The sequence below is a fragment of the Typopeltis vanoorti genome, chromosome 2, assembly GCF_054136105.1.
Source record: "Typopeltis vanoorti isolate ZY-2024b chromosome 2, IOZ_Tvanoo_1.0, whole genome shotgun sequence".
Lineage (NCBI taxonomy): Eukaryota > Metazoa > Arthropoda > Arachnida > Uropygi > Thelyphonidae > Typopeltis > Typopeltis vanoorti.
In genome coordinates this window covers 80,622,027-80,646,699 of record NC_143550.1, presented here as the reverse complement: position 1 = coordinate 80,646,699, position 24,673 = coordinate 80,622,027, and the positions used below count along the sequence as shown (strand labels likewise).

Sequence of the window (24,673 nt, the reverse complement as noted above, 5' to 3'; positions counted from 1 at the left end):
ACCATCAGTAAGCACATCTACAATAGGCATATAATAGGTCCCTCCCCCCCCCCAGAAGATTCAGTATATCAGAAATACATAACTTTTTAGCTAATTTTAGTATTTGAAATACAGTCTTTGCACACTTTCATTTAACTTAATTTAAAATGTCTTTAAATTTTAGAAATATTAATGAGGTTGAATCTGACCTGATGGAAAAGAGCATGCACTGAAAAATCTGAAAGATTTGTGGATTGTTTGGGTAAACGAGAAAAGGAAAGCATTAACGTATGTGAGAAGTGTCTTGATAGATTAGAGCGATTAGAAATGGGAGCAAGAGTCGGAACCATAGTAGAAGAGCTGAAACAAGAGTTAGTGAAAATGAAAATACCTAAAGGTGAGCATTAGACAGGTAGAAATGGAAACCAGAGTCAGAGTCATCTTAGAATGACCTCAAAGACACAGGGATTGTTATGTTTGTACACAAATGTGAGGAGTATTTGAAACAAGAGAGCTGAGTTTGTTGCATTGATCGAGTAAGCATACCCAGAGATAATTGGAATGTGAAACTTGGTTGTCTGAGGAGGATGTGATGTCAAGAATAGAAATGGAAGAATATATAATTTTCTGGAAGGATAGAAATGTGAAAAGAGGAGGGGGGGGAGTGTTGTTAACGATTGCAGAGGAAGTGTGGAAGTTGATAGTGCATGCATAGATTTTGAATCTTTGTGGTGTGAAAATTAAATTAACAGACTAGTATATCTGATAGGATGTTGTTGTTATAGGCCAGGGAATGCAGAGAATACTGATTATGAAATGTTTAGGCAAATTCATTGGGCATGTAAATAGAAGGTGATCCTGATGGAAGACTTTAATTACAGGAATGTAGAATGGAAGGAGGAGATAGTATATGGAACAAGGAGAGTGAGTTTGTTGAACTTCTGAGAGATAAATATCTTAAACAGCAACTAGTGGTTTTAATGTTTGGATTTGGTGATAACTTCACAAGATGTAGTTGTTAATGAGGTGTTGCAGCTGCCAGTTGGTGAGAGTGATCATGAGGTACTTGTTCGTGAAGTGGTGAAACAAGAAAAGGTTACTGCTAAAAATAGATATATGTGGAAGTATAAAGTGGTTGATTATAGGAAGCTCTGTTGTCAGTTGGCATCAATATGTCGGGTAGATGAGCTGAGAGGAAAGGACAGTGCATGGATATTCACAAGGCAGTATCTGACAAGCAATGTATAACTGCATACCAAGGGTTAAGCAAGTAAATAGAAATGGATAAACAGTGGAATCAAACAAGCTGTGCTGGAAAAGAAAAGGCTATGGAGGAGGTACAAAACAGTTGTTGGTGGTGGTAATTAGATCCATGAAGAGTATAAAGTGCAGGTTAGAAAGATGACGAGCATGATAAAGAAAGAAAAGGTTCAGTATGAGAGGAGATTGCTGCTCAGGCCAAGGTTAACTCAAGGGAATTTTTCCACTATATAGCAAGCAAGAAAAAGAATAATTATGAGGTTGACGCTGGTGGATAGTCATGGCAGCAGAATAACAGTTGCAAAAGATATAGTGGAGTTATTGAATGAGCACTTTATCGGCCTTTACAGAGATCGTTGAGATCACTGAAATGTGGTTAATTGACATATCAGAATATCCTGACAGGAATAGAAATAGAGGGATATAACACTTCATATTCTGGTAGAATATGAAGGATAAATGGAGAGGTGTAGTATCACTTATGAAAAATATGACTTGTGCCTTCTCAGCATGGAGAATTTGGGAAGAAATAGTACTAATGGTTTTGAGCATATGATGGAAGTAGACAGGATGGGGTGTTTAGTGGGATGTTGCTTTAGGCCAGGAAAGACAGAGGGAGAAGAACAGGAGATTAGTTAAGTTTGGAAAATGCAAAACAAGCAATCATTATGGGAGATTTTAACTGCAGAGGTATTTGGGAAGAGGAAATAGCATATAGTAGTAAGGGAGCAGAATTTCTGATTGTAACTAAGGTGCCACCATCCTTGTCCCCCCATTTGGAGAAAGTGAACACATAGTCTTGACTTGGAGGATGAAAAGACATATGGAAGCTTAACTTGAGACATGCAACTGTTTATAGATAATGCAAAGTTGAAAAGAACTGTGAGGAATAGAGCATATGTTGTTGCTTTATAGGAAGATCTCAGTAGATCTATCAGTTTTATGTTGCAAATAAGGTCTTGAAATTTGGTAGGTAAGGATGGGGTGCAGAGTATACAGCCAATGGGAAAATTTTGAAGAAGGTCGAGGAGATCAGAGATTTGGGAGGGATCATGACAAAGACTTTAAAGTTTAGGCATCACACAACATAATCATGGCAATGGTGAGGTGGAACTTAGCATGTAGAAGCAAAGAGGTTGTGATTTCCTTGTATAAGGAAATCTAAGCCTAATCTAAGGCTTACATTTCCTTAGATAAGGCTTAGATAATAAGCCTAATCTAAGGCCTTGATTAGGCTGATTATGACCTACTTTGGGACACCTGGTTTTCAAGGGAATGAGGATATCATAAAGTCCAAATTTGCAATATTGGTGTCAGGTCTATGGGATATGAAAACTGATTGAGACATATAAGTTAGTGAGGGATGGTTGTTACCAGATAAATGTGGAGGATATTTTTCATAGAGTAGAGGGAGGCAAGGGGCCATCCCTAGAAGCTGTATAAGGAGGGTGTAAGCAAGGAAGTGAGAAGCAGGTTCTTTGCACAGAGTGTGGTTGGTGAGTAGAATGCATTGCCCGAGTGTCTGTATGGTTAGCCTAGTGGCTATGCGCTTCGCAACCATATGCCTGGGAATGAGTGTCCTGGGTTTGATTCCCGTCGCTGATGTGAGGAGCTTAAGGATCTTCCTCAGCCATAGCCAAGTTAGCCGGTCTTGGGTGTGGACAGCAGGGTTTTTCCCCCAGTTTATGTGGGGTTTTCATCTCCCGCAAGCAGGCAAACCGGTCCCGTGGACACACAGATCTGCAACCATAAATACTTAATCGCCCATGAGGGGGCTCAACTCGCCCCAATAGGGATGGGGGGGAGAAAAGGAAGGAAACTCCATATGAATAAATGAATAAATAAATAAATTGCCTGAGTGTGTAATCTATGATTGGGTTAGGCACAGTTTAACACATGGTGCCATGATCTTTTTTGTTTGCGAGTGTGGACTTCTCACGATGAGTTCTTTGACTCTGCGGTAGTCTGGTGTTAATAATAATAATAATAAACTATAATAGTTTAAGTTAACTAAAATATTATTTCTCTTCTTCCATATTTTAACAGTTCATTCTGTATTGTGTCTCTTGCAGCTGTTTTCCTGTTTCTAATTTTTCTTAAAATTTTTTCTATTTGTTGTGAGATTATTTCTAATTCTTCTTCTTTCAAGTTTTCAGGCAATGTTATTTTTCTTCACCTTCATACATTCAGGAAACTGTTCTTCCCAGTATTTTTGTTCAGTTAAGGGTGTATATAATATATATATATATATATATATATATGTACATAATTCAGTTCTTTAGTTTCTGTTTAAACTCCATATTTGCTTCTATGTACCATAAGAGTCATGTTCAAGCTTTAGAATAGTTTTTTTTTTTTTTTTCTTTCTGTGTGGCTCTCACTCACAAAAAAGTTTCTATAAACCTGTAATATAGTTTGTATTATAAGTGGGATAAGGATTTTTTCTATTTTTTGTGTACTTTTATTATTTTTTACACAGTCTAGAAAATCCTGCTCTAGAGACCAAACATGGATTCTAGAGCAGAGTTTCAGGCCACTTCAGGCTTACAATAAGTGGAGTGGTGGTCTCACACCACCTCTCTTATTGAAGTGATGAAATTCATCTCCCACCTAAAGATAATTACAAAAATCCATAGCTATGGTAGGATTTGAAACTGCAGCCTCTTGGAAAGTGGATATACTAATCATTCAACCAACCAACCAGGCCAACAAAGTTTCCCAGAAATTTTGTTTTATTTCTTTGTTACTTGTTCATATTTTCATCAAACTTGTTTTTGTTAAATTGTTCTTTTATTCTTTGTTGATAGTGTTTTAATATCTTCTTGTAATAGTTGTCCTGAGCTTTTTTCTTTAATCTTGTTAATCTGTATATTACTTTTTTTTTTTTTTTCAGAATCACAGTTTTCTAGTAAGTAATGCATGTTAGTTCTAGCATAACTGATCCAGCTCCAAACACAACCAGTAACTGATATCCAAGTTCTAGCATAACTGATGTTAGAACTTGGATATTGGTTGTTTCTTCAGGCATAATGTTTCTGTTTGTTATTATAGTCTATTGTGGTTCCCTAACACAACCAGTAATTGATATCCAAGTTCTAGCATAACTGATGTTAGAACTTGGATATTGGTTGTTTCTTCAGTCATAATGTTTCTGTTTGTTATTATAGTCTATTGTGGTTAAGTTCCCTAAAGTAGTTTTCCATGTTATTTATAATTTTCTTTAGATTGATAAAATGTTGTGTATTCTGAATTCAATAGAGTTGTAATAGTTTTAATGTTATTTTTATTTTGCACTGGTTCATTAAATCTTTGACATATTCCTGGTATTATCTGGTTCCCATTTCATGCATTTAAATTTCCAGCTTTAATGATCATTTCTGTTGGTTTCATTTTATTTTATTTAGAGTTTCTAGTAATTTTTTGCATTTATTTCTGGTTCTTGTTTTTCTCACTTCAGGATTATAAACACTTATGAAAATTATTACATAAATTTCATCCTTAATTGAATATGTAGTTACATTATTTTATATTTAACTGACTTTGCTTTTGGTGTATCATTACCACTCCTCTTTTTGTCCTTTCTTCCTTACTTCACTATATGTTGAAATGTGGTTATCCTTACATGAATATGATATGGCCTTCATGCCTAGGATGACATTTTTTTAGTCTGCACTACCAACACGCTTTGTCCACATTGCCTATTCAATCTCTTACCAGACTCAGATGTAGGAAGGATTAAAGAGGGATGGAATTAGTTTCAGATTAAAAATTTAAATTATAAACATTCAGAATACAATACACAGTCATTGATTAATAGCTTGTATTATTCTTTTATAAGTAACTATAGTTAACATTACCAATTACTTCTGTTTTATTTACAGTCTCATCGTGGAGAGTTTGATACCAGCAGTGCCCTTAAAGAATTGTATGTATATGTTGTCAAGTACAGTGAACCTGTAAGTACAGCTCTCTTAAATATTAAATAATAGTTCATGATATGATTTTGTAAAGTATCTGTTATTAATAAGTCCTTCATACCTAGGACAGCCTTTCTGTAGTCTGCACTACCAACATGCTTTGCCCACATTGCCCCATATGGATATGACAAACAGCTGTTGTAAACTTCTAGTACATTAGCACTGTGGACAGAGTTAAATCTAATTCTTTTGCTCTGGAGATTATTATTATTATTACCACCCCAAGACCTCATGGAGTCAAAGACGTTTTATCTGGGAGGTCCTTTTATCCCACACACACACACACACACACACAGCTCATCATACCGTGTTTTAAACACATTCAAACTCTTTGCAGACACCACATTCTCAGGAAAGGCATTCCAATCATTCACAACTCTGCACGAAAAAAAACCTGCCTCTCACTCCCCTACTCACACCCTCTTTATACAATTTCCAGGGATGACCTCTGGTTCTCCCCTGATCTCTCACTATTCTCTGTAAAACTTCTCCAGCATTGATCCTATAACAACCCCTTACCAACTTGAAGGTCTCTTATCATATCTCCCCTCTTCCTCCTGTCCACCAGACTCTGCAAATTATATCTTCTCACTCTTTCCTCATACTCTACATTCCAGAGGTCAGAACTACCTTAGTCAGTCTCCTTTGGACCCTTTCCAACATCTCTTCATCCTTCTGAAAACCCAGTGACCAAATCTGGACACAATAGTCCACATGTGGCCTAATCAAAGCCTTTACAATGGAACAAGAATCTCCCTACTTCTACACGTCAGTGTCCTCCGCATCATTCCCAGAAGCCTTTGTGTTGTCTTCACAATTTTGGCAACGTGTCCCCTAAATTTTAGATCCTTATCCACTGTCACCCTTAGATCTCTTATTTCCTCTACCTCCAACAATATATTCTCACCAAGCATAAATTCTGCATCCCATCTTTGTTTTCTAAATTTTAAAACCTTACATTTTGCAACATTGAACTCGCATCCCCATTTCCGTGCCCAATAACTCAATCTATTCAAGTCTTCCTGTAAATCCACAACATCTTCACTACAGTTCATGGTTCATCCCAACTTTGCATCATCTGAAAAAAAATGAATATCTCCAAATCTTCACCTATATCATTAATATACAAGTTAAACAGCAATGGACCTAAAACAGACCCCTGAGGCACTCTCCACTAGTGACTTTCCTTTTCTTGGATATCGCACCCCCATACAACTTGTTAATACCTATCAGATAGCCAATCTCCAATCCAATGCACCAATCTAATATCCAACTCCATCTGCTCTAGTTTGACTGTCAACCTATCATGAGGTACTCTATCAAAAGCCTTTGCGAAATCCAAGTATATTACTGTGTATCCTTTTCCTCTGTCCAAGGAAGCAGTCACTTTATTGTAATAAGTAAGTAGATTACTAAAACATGACCTCCCTTTAGCAAATCCATGCTGTCCATCAAAGATAATACTATTGTTATCAAACCAACTCTGGATCCTAGTTCTCACAAGCTTCTCCAACAACTTAACCACAACACCTGACACACAGATTGGCCTATAGTTTGATGCTTGAGTTCGATCACCTCCTTTATGAAGTGGCACAATCTTGCCCTCCTTCCACTCCTTAGGAACTTCACCGATTGCAAGACTCATATTAAAAAAATATGTCAAGGCAGATGTCAACTCCCTGGCACTTTCTTTCAGAATACGTGGTAATATATTATCAAGTCCCACAGCCTTATTTACATCTAGTTTACTCAACTCCCCAAACACCTCTTGCTCACTTACAGTCAGTCTCTCCTCCCCATCATCAACTGCTCTCAATCTCTCCGTGAAGTCACATTGACAAGATTGAAAGACCTTTATGAATTGCTCATTAAGTATCTCCACCACACATTCTGCAACAGCTGTCTTTATACCATTTTCTGCAATCAATGTTATCCTTCCATAATTATTCTTTCTTTTGTTGGCTACATATCGAAAGAACTCCGTAGGATTCTTTTTGGCTTCATTAGCCAACTGCTGTTCATACCTCTCTTTAACTACCCTCACCAACCAAGTCACCCTCCTTGCTTGGTCTTTGTAGACCTCATGGAATTGGTTATTTCCACTTCTCTTATGCTGCCTCCACAATGCCCTTTTTCTCTGTATCGCATGCTTAATTTCTTTATTCATCCATCTCAGACTCACCTTATTTAACCTTCTCACCCTTGGAATACATTTAGACATCACATCTACTAAACAGTTTTTGAAAATCCCCCAAGCTGCATTGATCTCTTTTCTAGCTAACTCCTCATTCCACACTACACCCACAAGCTGTCTCCTGAGCTCTTCATAATCATTCCCCTTGTAGTTCCACATATACCCTTTTCTCACAGAGGTCCTCACACTGCTGAAAATTTTTCAAACCAATTTTGGCCTATGGTAAATAGGAGTGGTCTCACACCAGGTGATATAATTCATCTTCCAGCTAAATAATAGGTACCTTAAAGGAATGGCATTCCCTTGAGATGTGCTTGCATAACAACTGTCTGCTCAAATTTCTTAACTATATAGATTTTTTTTTAAATTTGTTTTTAATTTCAATGCACATGAAAGGTTGCTAAACCTACAGCACATCAGTGCTCTGTGGAGAGCATGTAATCAAGAAGAAAGAAAGGAGTTACCGATATGTTTTTTCAATAACTGGAATTGTAGTTCTTAGGGAAATCATAAGTGTAAGAATATTCCAAAGCACAAATTTAGAACAAATGAAAGAGAATAATGAGAAGTTGGTTATGTTTGGAGCTGGACAGTGATCAGATGTTGACCAGTAATTGCTCATGTACTTATAATTTTGAGGGAAAGAGGAAAAATGGTATCAGCCAGTTCAGCAAACAGTGCCCATGAAAATCCCTGTAGTGTCTGTAAAATACTGACTGGAATATTGTTTCTGTACTACTACTATTATTATTATTCAGGCATCCATGGAGTCAAAAGACTCATCATGGGAGGTCCTTCCTAAGAAACACAAAGTCTATCAAGACTCATACTACTATATTTTTTCTGTGTGTGTGTGTGTGTGTGAGAGAGAGAGAGGGGCGGAGGAGAATCACCAGTTAACTGGATTTCCTTCTTCTGAACAGCACCAAGCATTTTAAGAGATTTTTGGCACACAAAAGTAGGTGCATTTGGAGTATATGTGGGTACTCCAAATGTTAAAAGGTTCTAACTTGCAATGTTAATTGTTCTTTCTTGAGTAGGTAAGAACAACTAATATTTTGGAGATGGATGAGGATGTGAATATGAAGTGCTTGTGACAGGAGAGGCTAGAGGTTTGACTTTCTGAAGAGATATATGATCTTGCATCAAGATAGGAGTATTATTGAAGGTTAAGGGAGGTAAAATGTGGTCTTTCTTATGTGAAATAAGACAGGGGTTGTGTTTTGGTGACATGGAATTTGACAAGATTGTCCTCAACCCTGAAATATTTCAAGGAGATCAGTGTTTAACAGTATTATTATGGAAGATTTTTATAGCTTGGGATATGTGAACATCCCAAAGTTTGTCAAAAAAGAAAGAAAATGAGAGTATTTTTCATCATTAAAACTACAAACAAGATTTGAGGTTAGTGACAGAAAGTAATTTTAGTCATTTAAGAAGAGGAGAAAGAGCATTGAAAAGTACAGTAATGGGATACTTAACTACTTGTAGGGAAAATCTGAAGAAAGAAATGACCAGACAGGAAACTGGTAGTTAAGTTACAAAGAATGAATTACAGACATATGACAGTAATCTACTAAATAGGCTTTGTGCCTAATCTGATAAAATGCCTTAGAAATATCTAGTGCAGCCACATTGTTTCCCATAGATTAGCGATGTGGGCAAGAAGATCTGTTGTTGGCTGAGAGTAGCTGAATTCATATCGGTAGTAATTGATTAACTGGTGGCTTTGAGATGGTGAAAGAGTTGTTTGGGTGACTTTTTCCTGTTGATAAAGACATAAGATGGACATGAATTCTGGAGGAGCAGAGAAGTTTTAAGCACAAGTGGGAAACATCATCAGAACCAGAAGACCAATTGGTTCTGGATTTTTCTGTTGTCTTTCTGAAAAAAGACTAGAAGAGGCATGAAGTGAACAGTTCTTGATAAAGTGGAGGATATTTTTTCTCATCCTAATCTTCAATGCAGGATTTTGAGGAGAGGAATTATGCCAGGGGATCAACCCTGTCTTTAAAAGATGATAAAATAGTACCATCTGACATGTGTGATGGATGGACAGAAGTTACACCCACTAGACTTGGCAAGGAAGGCTTGACAATCACTTGAGCATTAAAAGTTTTCTATAATTGGTTTAAGTTGGTTCTGCTGATGGTATTTTTACGACTGTTGCATGCTGCAGTGTGAAGCTAGAATTTTGATTTCAAGCAGTTGCGATATACCATATGTTTTCCTTTGACTAACTTGGCACTCCTGTTGGAAAACTGGGGATATGGATATTGATTTGGGATTTTGACTGTAATGAATTTTTTTCTTCATTCCAGTAAGAGTTATCAGTTGAGGCAAGTTTGGATGAGGAACTGACTCATGTATAGGAATGATATGTGATTTATAGGGGTATAAATCACATATCATTCCATTTGATGCCACCATTATAATGGTAAAGGACACTAATGGATGGTAAAGGGCATTCTACAAAGAGGCTTGAATGAGATTATGGTCAGAATTACCAAACATTGCTGATATTTACAGTATATTTATGGGAGAACTGATTAAGAAGAGATCATGGGTGTTGAGAAAGTGGAGAGGAGGAGGATTAGGTATTCTGGCAAACAGTTGGACAATTAGTGAAAGATTGATTGCTGACAATAACTATTTCTGCATCTCTTTCAGCATAGAATTAGAGAAGCAAAGCCAGCTTGAGTGATGAATGTTGGCATCTCCATGGAAAATGTGGGTATTTTTTAGATTGTGGATAATAAAGCTTTGCAGATGAATAATGAAAAGGGTCAGAGTGGTTATTAGAATTTGGTGAGCTATAGAGACAGCAAATGAATTCATCTGATTAGGGTAAAGAAATTTTGAGTCAAAGCAGACTGTAAAAAGGTAATTCAAGATCTGCCATTCTCTAACATGAGATGTTGGATTTGACAGATGCACAGATCTATTCTTATGACTAAAGGAATCATGCAGAGTGTAGTTTGGAAATCTGAAATGACAGTAGTCATTGAGAATGACAGCTGCAGTTCTACTTCAGCTGTCATCCTCAATATCCATAGACCCATAGGCATGCTACTCATATAAAGAAAGCATGCAATCTCTGATCCACTGCATGACCTCACCAGTTCACAGTGCTTATTTGCTGCTTGATCAGGAATCCTCCTGATGCAACTGCTATTTAACTTGTATATTAGTGACGTTGAAATGGTCTGAAAGGGAATATCTAATTATTATTATTATTATTATTATTATTCAGGCCTCCAAGGAGTCAAAACACTCTTCGAGGGAGGTCCTTCCTAAGACATAAAGTCTGTCAAGACTCATCGAGGGGAGGTCCCCCCCTGAGAAACACAAAGTCTATCATACCACTCTTTAAACTCACTGACCGTTCTCGCTCCCACCACTCCATCAGGCAGTGCATTCCATGGCTCAACCACCCTCCACACAAAGAAACCACTCCTTACCCTCTTGCTCACAGTTTCCTTCCGTAACTTCCAGGGATGGCCTCTTGTCATCACTCCTTCCCGCTGTTCAACCAAGCGAAAGAACTCCCCAGTGTCAACCCTGTAACCACCTCTCAACAGTTTAAAAGTCTCAATCATATCACCTCTCCTTCTTCTATCCACCAAACTCTGCAGTCCACATTCTCTCAGCCGATCCTCATAACTATCCTTGTACAGTCCTGAAACCATTTTTGTCATCCGTCTTTGTATCCTTTCCACAGTTAATTTATCCCCTTCAAATCCTGGGGACCAAATCTGAGAACAATAGTCCAAGTGTGGTCTGATCAGAGACTTATACAACGGAATGGTAACCTTCTTATCTCTGCAGGTCAGTGTCCTTCTCATAATAGCAGCAATCCTCTGTGTTACCTTCACCACCTTTGCAATATGTCCCCTAAACTTCAGGTTTCTATCAATCATCAACCCCAGATCTCTTGTCTCCCCTACTTCCTCCAGTATAACTCCTCCCATAGAGTATGCAGCATCCCATCGATGTTTCCCAAACCTCAAGACCTTACATTTTGCTGCATTAAACTGATACCCTCATTAATTTGCCCATCTATCTAGCTTATTTAAATCCTCTTGCAGGGCTACCACATCTGCACTATTACTAATAATCCTTCCCAGCTTCGCATCATCTGCAAACAACTGAATATCCCCCTGCAATCCACTGGCTATGTCATTGATATAAAGGTTAAACAATATAGGTCCTAGTACTGAGCCCTGTGGGACCCCACTTGTAACCCTCTGCCTCCTGGAAACTGCTCCACCATACACAATTCTCCGATACCTATCAGACAGCCAATCCTGAATCCAGTTGACCAATCTGACATCCAGACCCATTTGCTGCAACTTAAATATCAGCTTATCATGTGGCACCCTGTCAAATGCCTTCACCAAGTCTAAGAAAATTGCAGTATATGCCTTTCCCTCATCTAATGTTCCTGTAACTTTATTATAAAAGGCTAGCATATTGCTAAAACAAGAGTGTCCTTTCACAAATCCATGTTGATTCTCACAGATAACATTACCCTCATCTGCCCAATGCTGTATATGGTCCCTCACTACTTTCTCCAAGATCTTAACAACTACTGATGACACACAGACTGGCCTATAATTAGACACTTCCAGTCTATTACCACCCTTATGCAATGGCACTATCTTACCTTCCTTCCATTCCCTGGGCACCTTTGCCAAAGCCAGACTTTCATTGAAAAGCCACATTAAAGGCACCTTCAATTCATTAGCACATTCTCTCAAAACTCATGGTGAAATACCATCCAGTCCCACAGCTTTACTGACATCCAGAGTACTCAGTATCTGAAACACACTCTCCTCCTGTACCTCCAGACCTCGAACCAGTCCTATCCCTCTAGCATTAAAACTGACTCCTCTAGGATGAAATATTACAATAAAGTGTTCATTGAACAATTCCACTATGTCCTCTGCATCAGTCACTCTATTCCCATTTTTATCCCACAATATCATTCTTCCACAGTCATTTCTCCTCCTACTGGCCACATAGCTAAAAAATTCCCTAGGATTTTCTTTGGATCTTAGGGCTAATCTCCTCTCATATTCCAGTTTTGCTTTCCTTACCACACTAGTCACTCTACTGGCCTGTGTCTTATATTCCTCATGCATCTCTTCACCTGTCTCCTTATATCTCTTCCATAGTCTCTTTTTCGCATGCAATTCCTGTTTAATATTGTTTGTCATCCACTTTATTCCAAATTGCGTCCTCTTCTTCACTCGTGGTATACAACTTACCATTGCTGATAACAAATATTTTTTCACAATTTCCCACGCACTAGTGATATCCCGGCCTTCCAATTCCTCCCTCCATGAAACCTCCCGAAGTTGACATCTAAGACTATTATAATCACCTGCCTTATAATTCCACATAAGTTCCTGTCTCTTTGATACTCCTGCATGTCTATTCATTTTCCAAGTCAACACCATATGGTCACTCTCTCCAACTGGTGGGAGAGACGTCAACTCAGTTATTGTGAACTCTTCTGATGCTATAACCAATCCAAAACTTTTGAACCTCTTGTTCCCTCTGTTACATGTTGCCTAAGACATTTGTCCCTCAAGAATTCTAGAAATTCCATTCCCCTATTGCTACATGCATTTTCCTCTCTCCAATTTATACTACTGAAGTTAAAATCTCCCATAACAATCATTCTTCTTGCACTTGCCAAACTTAGCTGTCTAAACATCTCCGGGTCCCCATCCTCTGTGCTCCTGGGTCTGTAGCAACACCCCACTAAATATCCTGTCTTGCCTACCTGTACCTCACACCATACGCTCTCAGAATCATTTGTCTCACTTCCTTCCAAATTCTCCACTCTTAGAGGACATAGGTCATCACTTGTCATAAGCAGTACCCCACCACCATGCTTTCCCCTCCTATCCTGACGAAAAATGCTATACCCAGCGACTTCTATTCCTGTTGTTATATCCCCGTCTGTCAACCACGTCTCAGTGATCGCAATAATTTTTGGCCAGGCTGATGCTATCTACGCCACCAATTCCTCTCCCTTATTCCGGATACTCCTGGCATTAGTATAAAGCATATAAATGCCATTGTTTCTATACCCAGCATTATCCCTTCTAGACTCCACTGGGCTCAGTGTTACCTGAATTGTCTCCCTTCTCCCAAGTATCCATTCCCATAAGAGGCCACCCCTGCTATCATCCTCCCTGGGACACACTGACTCATTCAGAACAGCATTCTCTCCAGATGCCTACGTCCTTCCTCATTCAAATGTAAACGGTCTCTCGCATACAATTCCTCTCTTTCCTCAAACGCACTCCAAGCATCCACATATACCAGTCCTCTCTTGTCACACATTCTCGCTATTATGCCATTCAATATCACCGCTCTTCTGTTCAGCTCATCATTATCATACCTAGGCAACACGCACACTATTTTTCCTCTCTCTGTCTTCTTCCGTACAGTCTCAAGCAAAAATCTCATATCTCTCGCTGCCCAACTTACATTACCACTCAAGTCATTCGTTCCTACCATCACAATCATCTCATCAACCCTTTCACCTCTCTTAATTGCCATAGCCACCCTTTCTATTGTTCCTCCTGGCAACCACTCTTCACTCATCCTATCTTGAACACCACGGATCATTGAGTTGCCATACATTATACCTCTTACCATTCCCTCGCTCCTATTGTTTCCATTCTCTCCTCTTCTTTCATTCCCATACCTCTCTCTTCTACTGTTTCCATTCTCTCCTCTTGTAGCACTCCCATACATCTATCTCATTCCCTCTCTCCTACTGTTTCCATTTTCTCCATTTCTAGCACTTCCATATCCCTCTCTCATTCTGTCTCTCCTACTACTGTTTCCATCCTCTCGTCTTCTAGCATTCCCATACCTCTCTCTCATTCCATCTCTCCTACCATTTCCATTCTCTCCTCTTCTAGCACTTCCATATCTCTTTCTCATTCCGTCTCTCCTACTGTTTCCATCCTCTCGTCTGCTAGCATTCCCATACCTCTCTCTCATTCCCTCTCTTCTACTGTTTCCATTCTCTCCTCTTCTAGCATCCCCATACCTCTCACTCACACTCCCTAAATTCTCTCTCTCTCTCCTCTGATTTGCCTTGCATTTATCTCTTCCATTCTCCTAATCTTATCTTTCATACTTTTGCTCTCATTCACATTATATGCTGATAATGCAAAGTCTTCAGATGACAATGGACATATCTCACACAGATCCTTGCAAGCTGACCTCAACAGACAGATTGTGTGAGCAGATGTTAATGAGTGTCAGTTTAATGTTGCTAAGTGTGAGGTTATGCATTTTGGACTGAGAACACTGAAGGCTGATCCTTATATTAATAGGAAATTGCTGCAAATGGTTGATAAAACTAGAGATCTAAGAGTGATAATGGACCCTGAATTAAAGTTTAGAGGCCACATTGCTAAGGTGGTTAAATAATCACATTTGGATAGCTGCAATGTTGAACACATTACTAACTTACAGGAATAAGGAAGTAATTTACTAACTTTACAAGGTTTTGATGAGACCACACTTGGACTAATGTGCTAAGATATGTTCTCCTAGGTTCAACAAAGATGAGGAAATAGTCCAAACAAAGATCCAATGGATAATTAAGATATCTAGAGGATATATAACTAAAACATACAAGTTGGGAATTTTTCATATGAAAATATACAGTTGTTTGCTGGCAAATCAAAGGAAATATTGCAAAAGTGGGCAGAATTGCTCCAAGGATCCCTTGGATACTGAAGAACACACTAACAAGAGTGGAAATAAGGAAGTTATTTAAGGTTCTGATATGGAAAACTGATATGTCTAAACTACTATGCATAGATTTTTTTCACTTGCATTTCTTGGTAATGTGGAATTGTTGGCAAGGATTTAAAGGCACATGAACAAAATGGTATCCAGTCTGTGGATATGCTGAAGGTTTATTGGTTACAAAGTTTAACTGATAAGCAGAAATCAGTAAATATGGTAGAAACATTAGTTACTTATCTTATTGAAATCCAATGATTCAGACTGCTATTACTCTAAGTCTGAAACATTGGATTTTCAGCCATAATTATATGATTTAAAATCTTGCATAAATCTTTTTGTTTAAATAAATAAGGAACTGGTCTGGTTGGCTGAGTGGTTAGCATGTATCTGCAGTAAACAGGTTGCAGGTTTGCATCCTGCTTCAAGAATGAATGAATGTGATTGTCTTTAGGTGAGAGATGAATTTCATCACCCAGTGTGAGTCCATCACTCCACTTAATGGAGCTGTGAAGTGGGTTTTTTTTTTTTTTTTTTTTTTTTTTTTTTTTTTTTAAGTTTCATGTTTGATTTGTAGAGCAGGGCTTCCAGTTATGTAAAAAATAAATAAAAATAGAAAAAATCCTTAGCTTATTCATGGTAGTATAAATGTGCCATAGGTTTATATAAACTTTCATGGGTTGGAGCTGCATAAAAAAAATAGATAAGTTTAATGAACTGGAAGCATTTTAATCAAATACAACATCGGAGGAGATGTTTTTACCACTCAAATATCTATAATGAAAGAAAAATTTCTTGGATGATGAAATTTATGTTCAAACAAAAATATGAGAAGTTTATTCATTTTTAACACTAGAGTTGGGTTCATAAGCATTCACTGAAAATAATTATTCTGTTAATTTGCTAATTCATATTTTCAATCTCTTTATTGTATATAAGAATAATATCACAAAATCACACTTCTTATTTGTATCATGCAGTACACATATATGTAGTTTTCATTCACATTATATTTACACCCTCTGTCCAAAAAGAAACTGAACTTTTGATAGAAAATAAAACACAAGCCAATGGTGTCTTATTGCTTTCCTTTCATCAGCAAATGAAGTCGGGGGAAGAGAAGGAAGTCACAGGGTGCTAAATCAGGTGAATACAGTGAGTGATCCAACACACAAACTTGGTTTTTGCTCAAAAACTGTCTCACAATGTTCGAACAATGAGATGGTGCATTATCATGCAAAAGTGACCAGCTGCCTGCATCACGATATTCATGCCGTACGTGATGAATTCTTTGTGGATAATGCCCTTGGAATCGTAGAAACAAATCAGCATTGTCTTTACTTTTGACTTCTCCAACGACTTTTTTCGGATGCCCCTCTTCTGGTGGTCTCCACTCAGCACTTTGTTTTGGGCTCATACTCAAAACACCATGTTTCGTCATCAGTAACAGTCGTTTCAAGGACGTTTGAGTCCTTACAAGCTGTTTTAACGAGGTCCTTGCAGTGTTCAATTCGATACATTTTTTGGTCATTGGTCAATTTGTGGGGAACAAACCGTGAATTCAATTTATGAAGGCCCAAACTCTCGGTCAAAATGTTGTGCACATTTGATTTTATAATCCCCAATTCATCTTCAATCAATCTCACAGACGATTTCGGGTTTTCTTTGATGAAATCACACACTTTTTTTTTTTTTGGATGTTTTCACACACTTTGCTCATTCCAGTTTTTGGACGGTCCAGCTTTTCGTCGTCCTCAAGCATCTCACGACCACTTTTAAATCACTTAAACCACTTGTAAACTCGAGTACAGGATAAGCATTCATCACCATATGCTTTTTGAAGCATTTGGCACATTTCAATTTTAAAATTTCAATGCAAATTTTAGATTTGCATCTAAAATTTGCATCTGCCACTGTGAAGATTGGCCATATAATTATATTGCTTTACATACTTTGAGGTGAAACTTAAGAGAGCATATAATTATGTAGTTAAAAAAATTAGCATATCATATTGTCAGCTAAAAATTATAGATAAGATCCATAATTCTTTTTTTTTTTTTTATTTGTAAACTATGAGCAGGAGGTTAATGATTATCATTGAGTAGAATCCCTTCCCACTCTATTAAAGTATACAATAACTTAAAAATTAGCAAATAAATACATTTAAATATTTTCTCCAAGCAAAACCAGTGAATAGTTGTACTTGAGAGACCTTTAAAATGCATTCATGAAAATGGTATAACATTTGTCCTATGCTTGTAAAGACCTAGGTTTCATCCTATATTTCATATAGGATGTAAAGAACTCTCTTTGAAGAAGGGCCTCTCCAAAGAAGGGCTTCTCATAGAAACTCAGGTTTATCATCCTTCAAAACATGCAACTGGCTGGAGAGGGCAGGAAGTTAATGAATAATATATAGTAACTCAGTTATCTGAGTGCATTGGGAAATCAGCTTGCTGGTTGGATAATAGAAAGTGCAGTTAATTGAAGCTACAGTCACGCATGGTGCTGTACCAGAAGTTGGTTGCCACACTATCCATTTGAGGGTTGGTTAACTGTGAAGATTGGACAATTAAGATATAGCTCTATATTGACCTCATAGTCTTAGTTAATCTAGTTGTAAATTACAGCAAAATGAAACTAAACCGAACTTGTACTAAAAACTTGCACTACTTTATCTTGTACTGGTGAAAAATAAATAAAAATACAGAAAACAAAGTATAAAAATAGAAAAATTCTTAGCAATACCGAGAAGTACACTGACCTGCAGAGATAAGAGTTGTCGTTCCATTACTTGGACTATTGTTCTCAAATTTGTCTGTAGGATTTGAAGGCGATAAATTAACTGTGGAAAGGGTGCAGAGGCAGATAACAAAGATGGTATCAGGACTGTACAATGTTAGTTATGAAGACAGGCTGAGAGAATGTGAACTGCAGGGTTTGGTATGATACAAGAAGGAGAGGTAATATGAATGAGACTTTTAAACTGTTGAGAGGTGGTTACAGGGTTGACACTGGGGAATTCTTTTGTTTGGTGAAACAGAGGGAAGGAATGAGGACAAGTGGGCCATCCCTGGAAGGTATAAAAGGAAGCTGTGAGCAAGAGGGTGAGAAGTGATTTCTTTGCATAGAGGGTGGTTGAACCATGGAATGCATTGCCAGATAGAGTGGTGAGAGTACGAACAATCAATGAGTTCAAGGAGAGGTATGATACTTTGTGTTTTCTAGGATGCTCCTCCCATGATGAGTCTTTTGACTTCATGGAGGCCTGAATCATAATAATAATATATGTTGCATTTGTATCCTTATATGTAAGCTGGTGTCAGGTTGAATATTATCATGAAATAGAGGACCTCATTCATGTTTCTGAGTGGAAAACTCTGTGGATGAGTTTTTTTTTTTCAATTTCTGCAACTTCTCCACATGCTGTTCTGAATTGGTCATAGTGCCTCCCTCTTTCTCCCCAAGTCTGTGTTCCTCAAACAACAATCTTGTCTCCATACATATTTTCTAGAGGAGTATAAATTTCTGTTGGACTTAAATCTTTTATACTTAGTGACACATAAACTCTGAAAAAAAAAAAAAAGACATTACTTTAATGCTACCTCTCATATTTACAAAATTTATAATAATTTACACATGATACATATCTTTGTTTCCTTTCAGATTCTGGAATCCCTTGATACAGATCCATATTGTCAAAAACTGAATTTAGCCCAAAAATTAGAAACAGTGGCTTATACTCTAGAAGGAGAGGAAATGGCTGTCAGCTGAAATGTATATTATTTAAAAAAAACTCAAGACTTGGTGTGTGTGTATTTGTGTGTATACTGCTGCAACGTGACCATACCACTAGTGCCTCCACACTGTTGCCTGCCATTTACATTCCACTTCATTGTGTTCTACAAGATATGCTGTCATCAAGAAGAAAATAATTTAATAAATAAAAGTATCCATCAGGTGGAAATGATGATACTATTTACAGAATCAACATGCCTGAGTAATGACTTATAAAGATTGATTTTGTAGCATTTTAATATTGTATAAAGATCTTCCGGATGTTTTAATAAGTAATAATTTTAGTATGATCAAATAATAAAACCTTAAATAATTTAGTAAAGCTTAGTTAAATACTTTTTTTTTTTTTTTTTTAGTGCTATAGGAGCTTTTAAAGCATCACCATCATCTCCATTCTCAATGTGCTTGTTAATAGTCTTTGACTAAAGATACTTCAAAAAGAATTATGGAACTTATATTAAAGCACTGATTAAGGAAGATTTTTAATTTTAAAAGATTTGTGTTGTGCTAAAGACTTTTTCTATGTACCTATTATGAATCAAATTTAATAATTTATATTGAAAAAAAATTATAGGTATAACATTTTTTATCTTTAAATAAATTTGTCATTTAATATTTTCCTCAATGAGCATATGTGATAAACTTTTTTGAATTATGTCCATATTAAATAGCATTAATTATACTGGCAAAAATCCCTTTAGACAAATCTTGCTAATGTCAAAAGGTGTTATGAACTAATAGCAGTGAAATCAGAACAGAGATTTAGGCTGCATTAACTAATATAAGATCCTAAATGGGAGAATTTTTCCCCCCATATCTTGCAGCAGTTGGCATCATCACTGAGGTGATCTATTTATTAGTAACACACAACAATTTTCAGAGATAAGATTATCTCTCATCTGCTACCAAGTACTAAAACAAGTTGGTGAGTGGTTGGAGAACACAGGATAGGTGAAAGTTTTCCTCTCTGGGAAGGAAAATGAGTTAACCTTACATTTTTTGAAACTCGGAGCATAATATATTGCATTGGTTTGCAGTTTACTCACAAACAATTAAATTTTGAAAAGTTGGAGACTATTCCCAATAACACTGTGCTAATTGTACAGCCAAAATAACTACAAAAATTTATACTATTTGTTACAATCATCATTAAGGGATTTTATCCATTTTGAGAAATTAGAGATGTTATGTAAGTGACTAAAAAGGCAACATATACATACAGTTAGACATGCTCGAGTTGAGTATCACTGTCAAGAATGACTCATGTATACACATAGTGTCCCTTAATTTAAAGATGTAGCTGCATGGATTCTCATCTGTGGCTACACAAGTGAACTTCAGTGGTGCTCAAGACCACCATTTAAGGTGCTATCTCTTGATCTTAGCATTTTGAATAAAAAGCTGCAAGGTGGTTGAAATATAAAAGATTGTACGTTATTCTGAATTTTATTCATTTATTATTTTTTGTTTTAACAAGCCAAATTACAGACCAGTACCAGTCAGTAGATGCATTTTCAAAAACTCTATAAAAACCTGTATAATCTGATTCTGCTGTTCTTAGCACATAACTGCTGGGCACAGATTTAATCAACTATTTTAGGGAGTGTTTAGGAAATTCTAAAGTGAAAGATTAAGTGAACAAGAGACTACCTTAAAAGTTTGCAAAGTTGATGTGATAATCAAGGGAGTAAGAAGTAGATTTTTACATAATGAGTGGTAGATAAGCAGAATACATTGAAAGTGAATGAATTTAATCTGAAAATATGATTTTAATCTATAATACTAATAGTCTACCTGCCTAATAGTGTTACAGACATAGCAATTAGGTGAGCTTTATATACAGTGAGGCTTTGACTTGGTGAAGACAGGTATAGTACAGTATTAACTAGTTTTGCCTGAAGGATGTTTTGTTCAGTATGAAAACAAGGTTCAATTAATCTGTAGAGTGAGGCTGTTTTAGCCATAAGTGCTTATATATTAAACAACAGTATTTGTATCAGGTTGAGTAGATTTGGATGATAAAAGGGCTTTCATCAATTTTTTTAAAAATTTTTATATGAATTATAAAAAACAAACAAACATAGTCATTGTCTCTTGTGAAAATGTGCTTTTTATTATTACATGTGATGTTTCACTGATTGTGCCTATGCCAGTATGGAGGATTATCCAGAATCCTAGCTTTTGTTCTAGTGTTACCATAAACACTTGCTCAAACAATATTTACTGAAAAAGAACTTTGGTGATATGTTTTTACGGACTTTTTTTTCTTTGTTAAGCATATGAAAAGCATTTTTTTTAAATCCCAACTACAGACCTGTTCTAAGGCTTATTAGTCATTTAATTTTTTTTTTCCATATTTCAAATCTGAAAATTGTTATATATATATATATGTGTGTGTGTGCGTGTGTGTGTATATGTATATATGTATACACACACACACACACACACACAGCATTTTTCATTGTTTGTATGGTTGAGAAATAGTGTATATAAAATAGAAGAGATTGTGTACATGTGAAAAGAAGGTGAACAAGCTTGTGATTATGCATGATCAATTTTTTCCGAGCCTTTACAGGGTTTTTGTGCTTTACCAGTTAATTATTTAACTAATGCAATTTGTTGTTTCAAATAGATGGGTTTGTGTGCAGAGACTATTTTTATATATTGTAAGATAAATATGCATTAACCTGATGAAGGTTTCTTCTGATCACCATAAACAGAGATGTAAATAAAGCAAATTGGATGACATTAATAGCTAAAACTGTAAGTATTTAAGGCAGATAATAGAATAATTGTTATTGCTGTAACTTGCAGAGCTTATTTTGTCATCTGATATATACCTTGTCATCAATAACAGATTAAAAATATTACAAAGGCCTAAAACTTGTCTTTTATTTCATAAATTCTTTTTTACCTGCCTACTTAGTTTCAGGCTTCAGGTGAGAGGTTTAGATGACAATGATCTTTTTGCTTATGTTGTAAACCTATTGAAAAATTTCTGGTATGCAATTGTTTCTTTTTAAAAGAAAACCTCAAGTAAAAAGTTTTAAATTGACATTAAATTAAAATTTGCCAATTTTATATTTTTAATTTAAAATTAGCAAAAAACAGTTTAATTTAAAAAATAAGTTCACAAATTTTTTGCTCCATGTGCCAGAATACTAAGCATTGCTTAGTATCCTATCACATTCTGCTGACTAATGGAAAAGCTATATATAAAAAGCTATATTATAAGTTAAGGGGATAAAAATCCCTTATTGTTTTTCAGCCAGTAAGCGAAACTAAGATCGAAAACTACGATCTGTAACGTTTCATGCCGACGAACTGTCAGCGTATCCAAGCGTAAGTGACCACTTGGTAGTGCCACACCACGGCAACTCGTTGCAAAGGTGGAGCAAGATTCCTCACTGTTCTTGATATTTTCTCATAATGTAAAACACACAGCTCTTAAGGGATGTAGTACTGTTTTACATTATGAGGAGAGGTCACTACCCAGACCGGTTTCAACCTTTTTTGAGGTCTCATCAGTGAGTAGCTAGACCTAGAATATCAGAGTTTAAGTGAAGAAAACTTACATACTTTTGCTATACGATTGACCGAAAGGTGTGTCACTATATTATATTATAACATAGTATAACTAAGATGAAAAGCCAAACGGCTATTTTTTATAGCAAAAGTATGTAAGTTTTCTTCACTTAAACTCTGATATTCTAGGTCTAGCTACTCACTGATGAGACCTCAAAAAAGGTTGAAACCGGTCTGGGTAGTGACCTCTCCTCATAATGTAAAACAGTACTAGATCCCTTAAGAGCTGTGTGTTTTACATTATGAGAAAATATCAAGAACAGTGAGGGATCTTGCTCCACCTTTGCAACGAGTTGCCGTGATGTGGCACTACCAAGTGGTCACTTACGCGTGGATATGCTGACAGTTCGTCAGCATGAAACGTTACAGATCATAGTTTTCGATCTTAGTTTCGCTTACTGGCTGAAAAACAATAAGGGATTTTTATCCCCTTAACTTATATCAACCTCGCCAGAAAAGAATAGCCGTTTGGCTTTTCATCTTAAAAAGCTATATTATTATTATTATTAAGGACATACATAGAGTCACAAGACTCATCTGAGAGACCATCTTTTGCAATACAGTCTGTTATACCAGTCCTTAAACTCATTGTGCTCTCACTACCCTATCAGCCAATGCATTCCAAGATTCAAACTCTCCATGCAAAAAAAAAAAAAAAAAGCAACTTTTCACCCTCTTATTTAATTCCTTTCACAGCTTCCAAGGATGGCTCTTCTTCACCCTTGATCTACCACACAAAAAATCTCTGCAGTCTCTCAACAGTTTAAATGTCTCAATCACATCATCTTCTTTTTTGTCTTCTATCCACAAAACTAGTTTCCATGCCCTTTGTGTGCTCTTCTAACCAAATTGTACAGTCCTGATATAATTTTTTGCTATCTGTATCCTTCCCAAGGTAACTTCATCCCCCTTGAAATCATGGTGACTGGATCTGAGCTCAGTAATCCAGATATGGTCTAATCAGGATAGGCTGGAATCACCATTCTTATCTCTACTGATCAGTGTCCTTCAGCTATTGCAGCATTCCCTCTTGGTTACATTCACCCTTTACAATATATCCCTCCTGAACGTCAAACTGCTATCAATCACTCAAGATCCCTTCTCCCTAACATTTAGTTGCATTAAACTGCATCCCCATTTATTTACCCACCTGCCCAGCTTATTCAAATATTCTTGAAGGACCCTTCCCATCAAATGTAAATAACTGAATATTGTTGGATCGTACTCCCTTGTTTTGATCTGCCATCTTGTTTTAACTCTATTCTTAAACATGTAATAAGTTTAAGAACAGAGTTAAAATGTGAATATAGAGAAATTTATATTTTTAGACTGCGCCACTCTATATCTAGATTAGTCTAATGAAATGTAGTGAAACCAAGCATCAACTAATTTTATATCAACATTATTTCTTATAGACTGAGTTTATCTCTTATCTTTAAAGCTCCCGTAGGTCCGATAATTTCATGAACAGTGCAGTAAAAGAGATTCAGGCAAACACAATTTTAAAATCATCAAAACAAAACATTTAATTCAAGGTTATATATTATACATATAAACTCAATTCTGAAAACAAGATAATATAAATGTCTTAGCTTAACTGTTCACAACATTTTACAGATTCAGTCTATGGGCATTCTGCTATCAGACTTATAGCTTTCACAATATTAAAATGACTTATAATAGAGTTCAATATCACAAAATCTCTTAGTAACAAATTTTACTATTATCACACAGTCAGTAAAGTCTCAATACATTAATGGTGGCAACAACTGTTTCATGATTATACACTTTCACACTTCATACTCCGGCTGATTTCAGCAAAAAACGTTATAGTTAATGTGGGGAATAACAGGAGGAATTACACATATATCTCTGCACTGAAATAACATAAAATTGGACAGTTCTTACCAGATAAATCCTTTGCTCATCAATTTCACTATGGGCACACTTTATAACTATATTTACTTAGCACACTATGGCAACACTATTTAGAATAAATCTTCTCAATGATAACAACTATTAATGGTCGCACTTCACGTGTATAGACATACTTGGATAAAGGAAAATGCTCATTCTTTCTTTAACACTATTCGACCAA

General features: G+C 36.5%; 1 protein-coding gene across 1 annotated transcript in view; it reads left to right on the top strand.

Moving 5' to 3' along the window:
• LOC150109208 (plexin-B-like) overlaps nt 1-21,848 on the top strand; it is a 792,153-nt gene extending 770,305 nt beyond the window's left edge. Inside the window, exons 37-38 of the mRNA XM_090406262.1 lie at nt 5,121-5,195; nt 18,859-21,848. Coding sequence (XP_090262388.1) covers nt 5,121-5,195; nt 18,859-18,966 — 183 coding nt within the window. The 3' untranslated portion in view covers nt 18,967-21,848. The remainder of the gene's footprint in view (nt 1-5,120; nt 5,196-18,858) is intronic.
• Nucleotides 21,849-24,673: the final 2,825 nt, after the last annotated feature.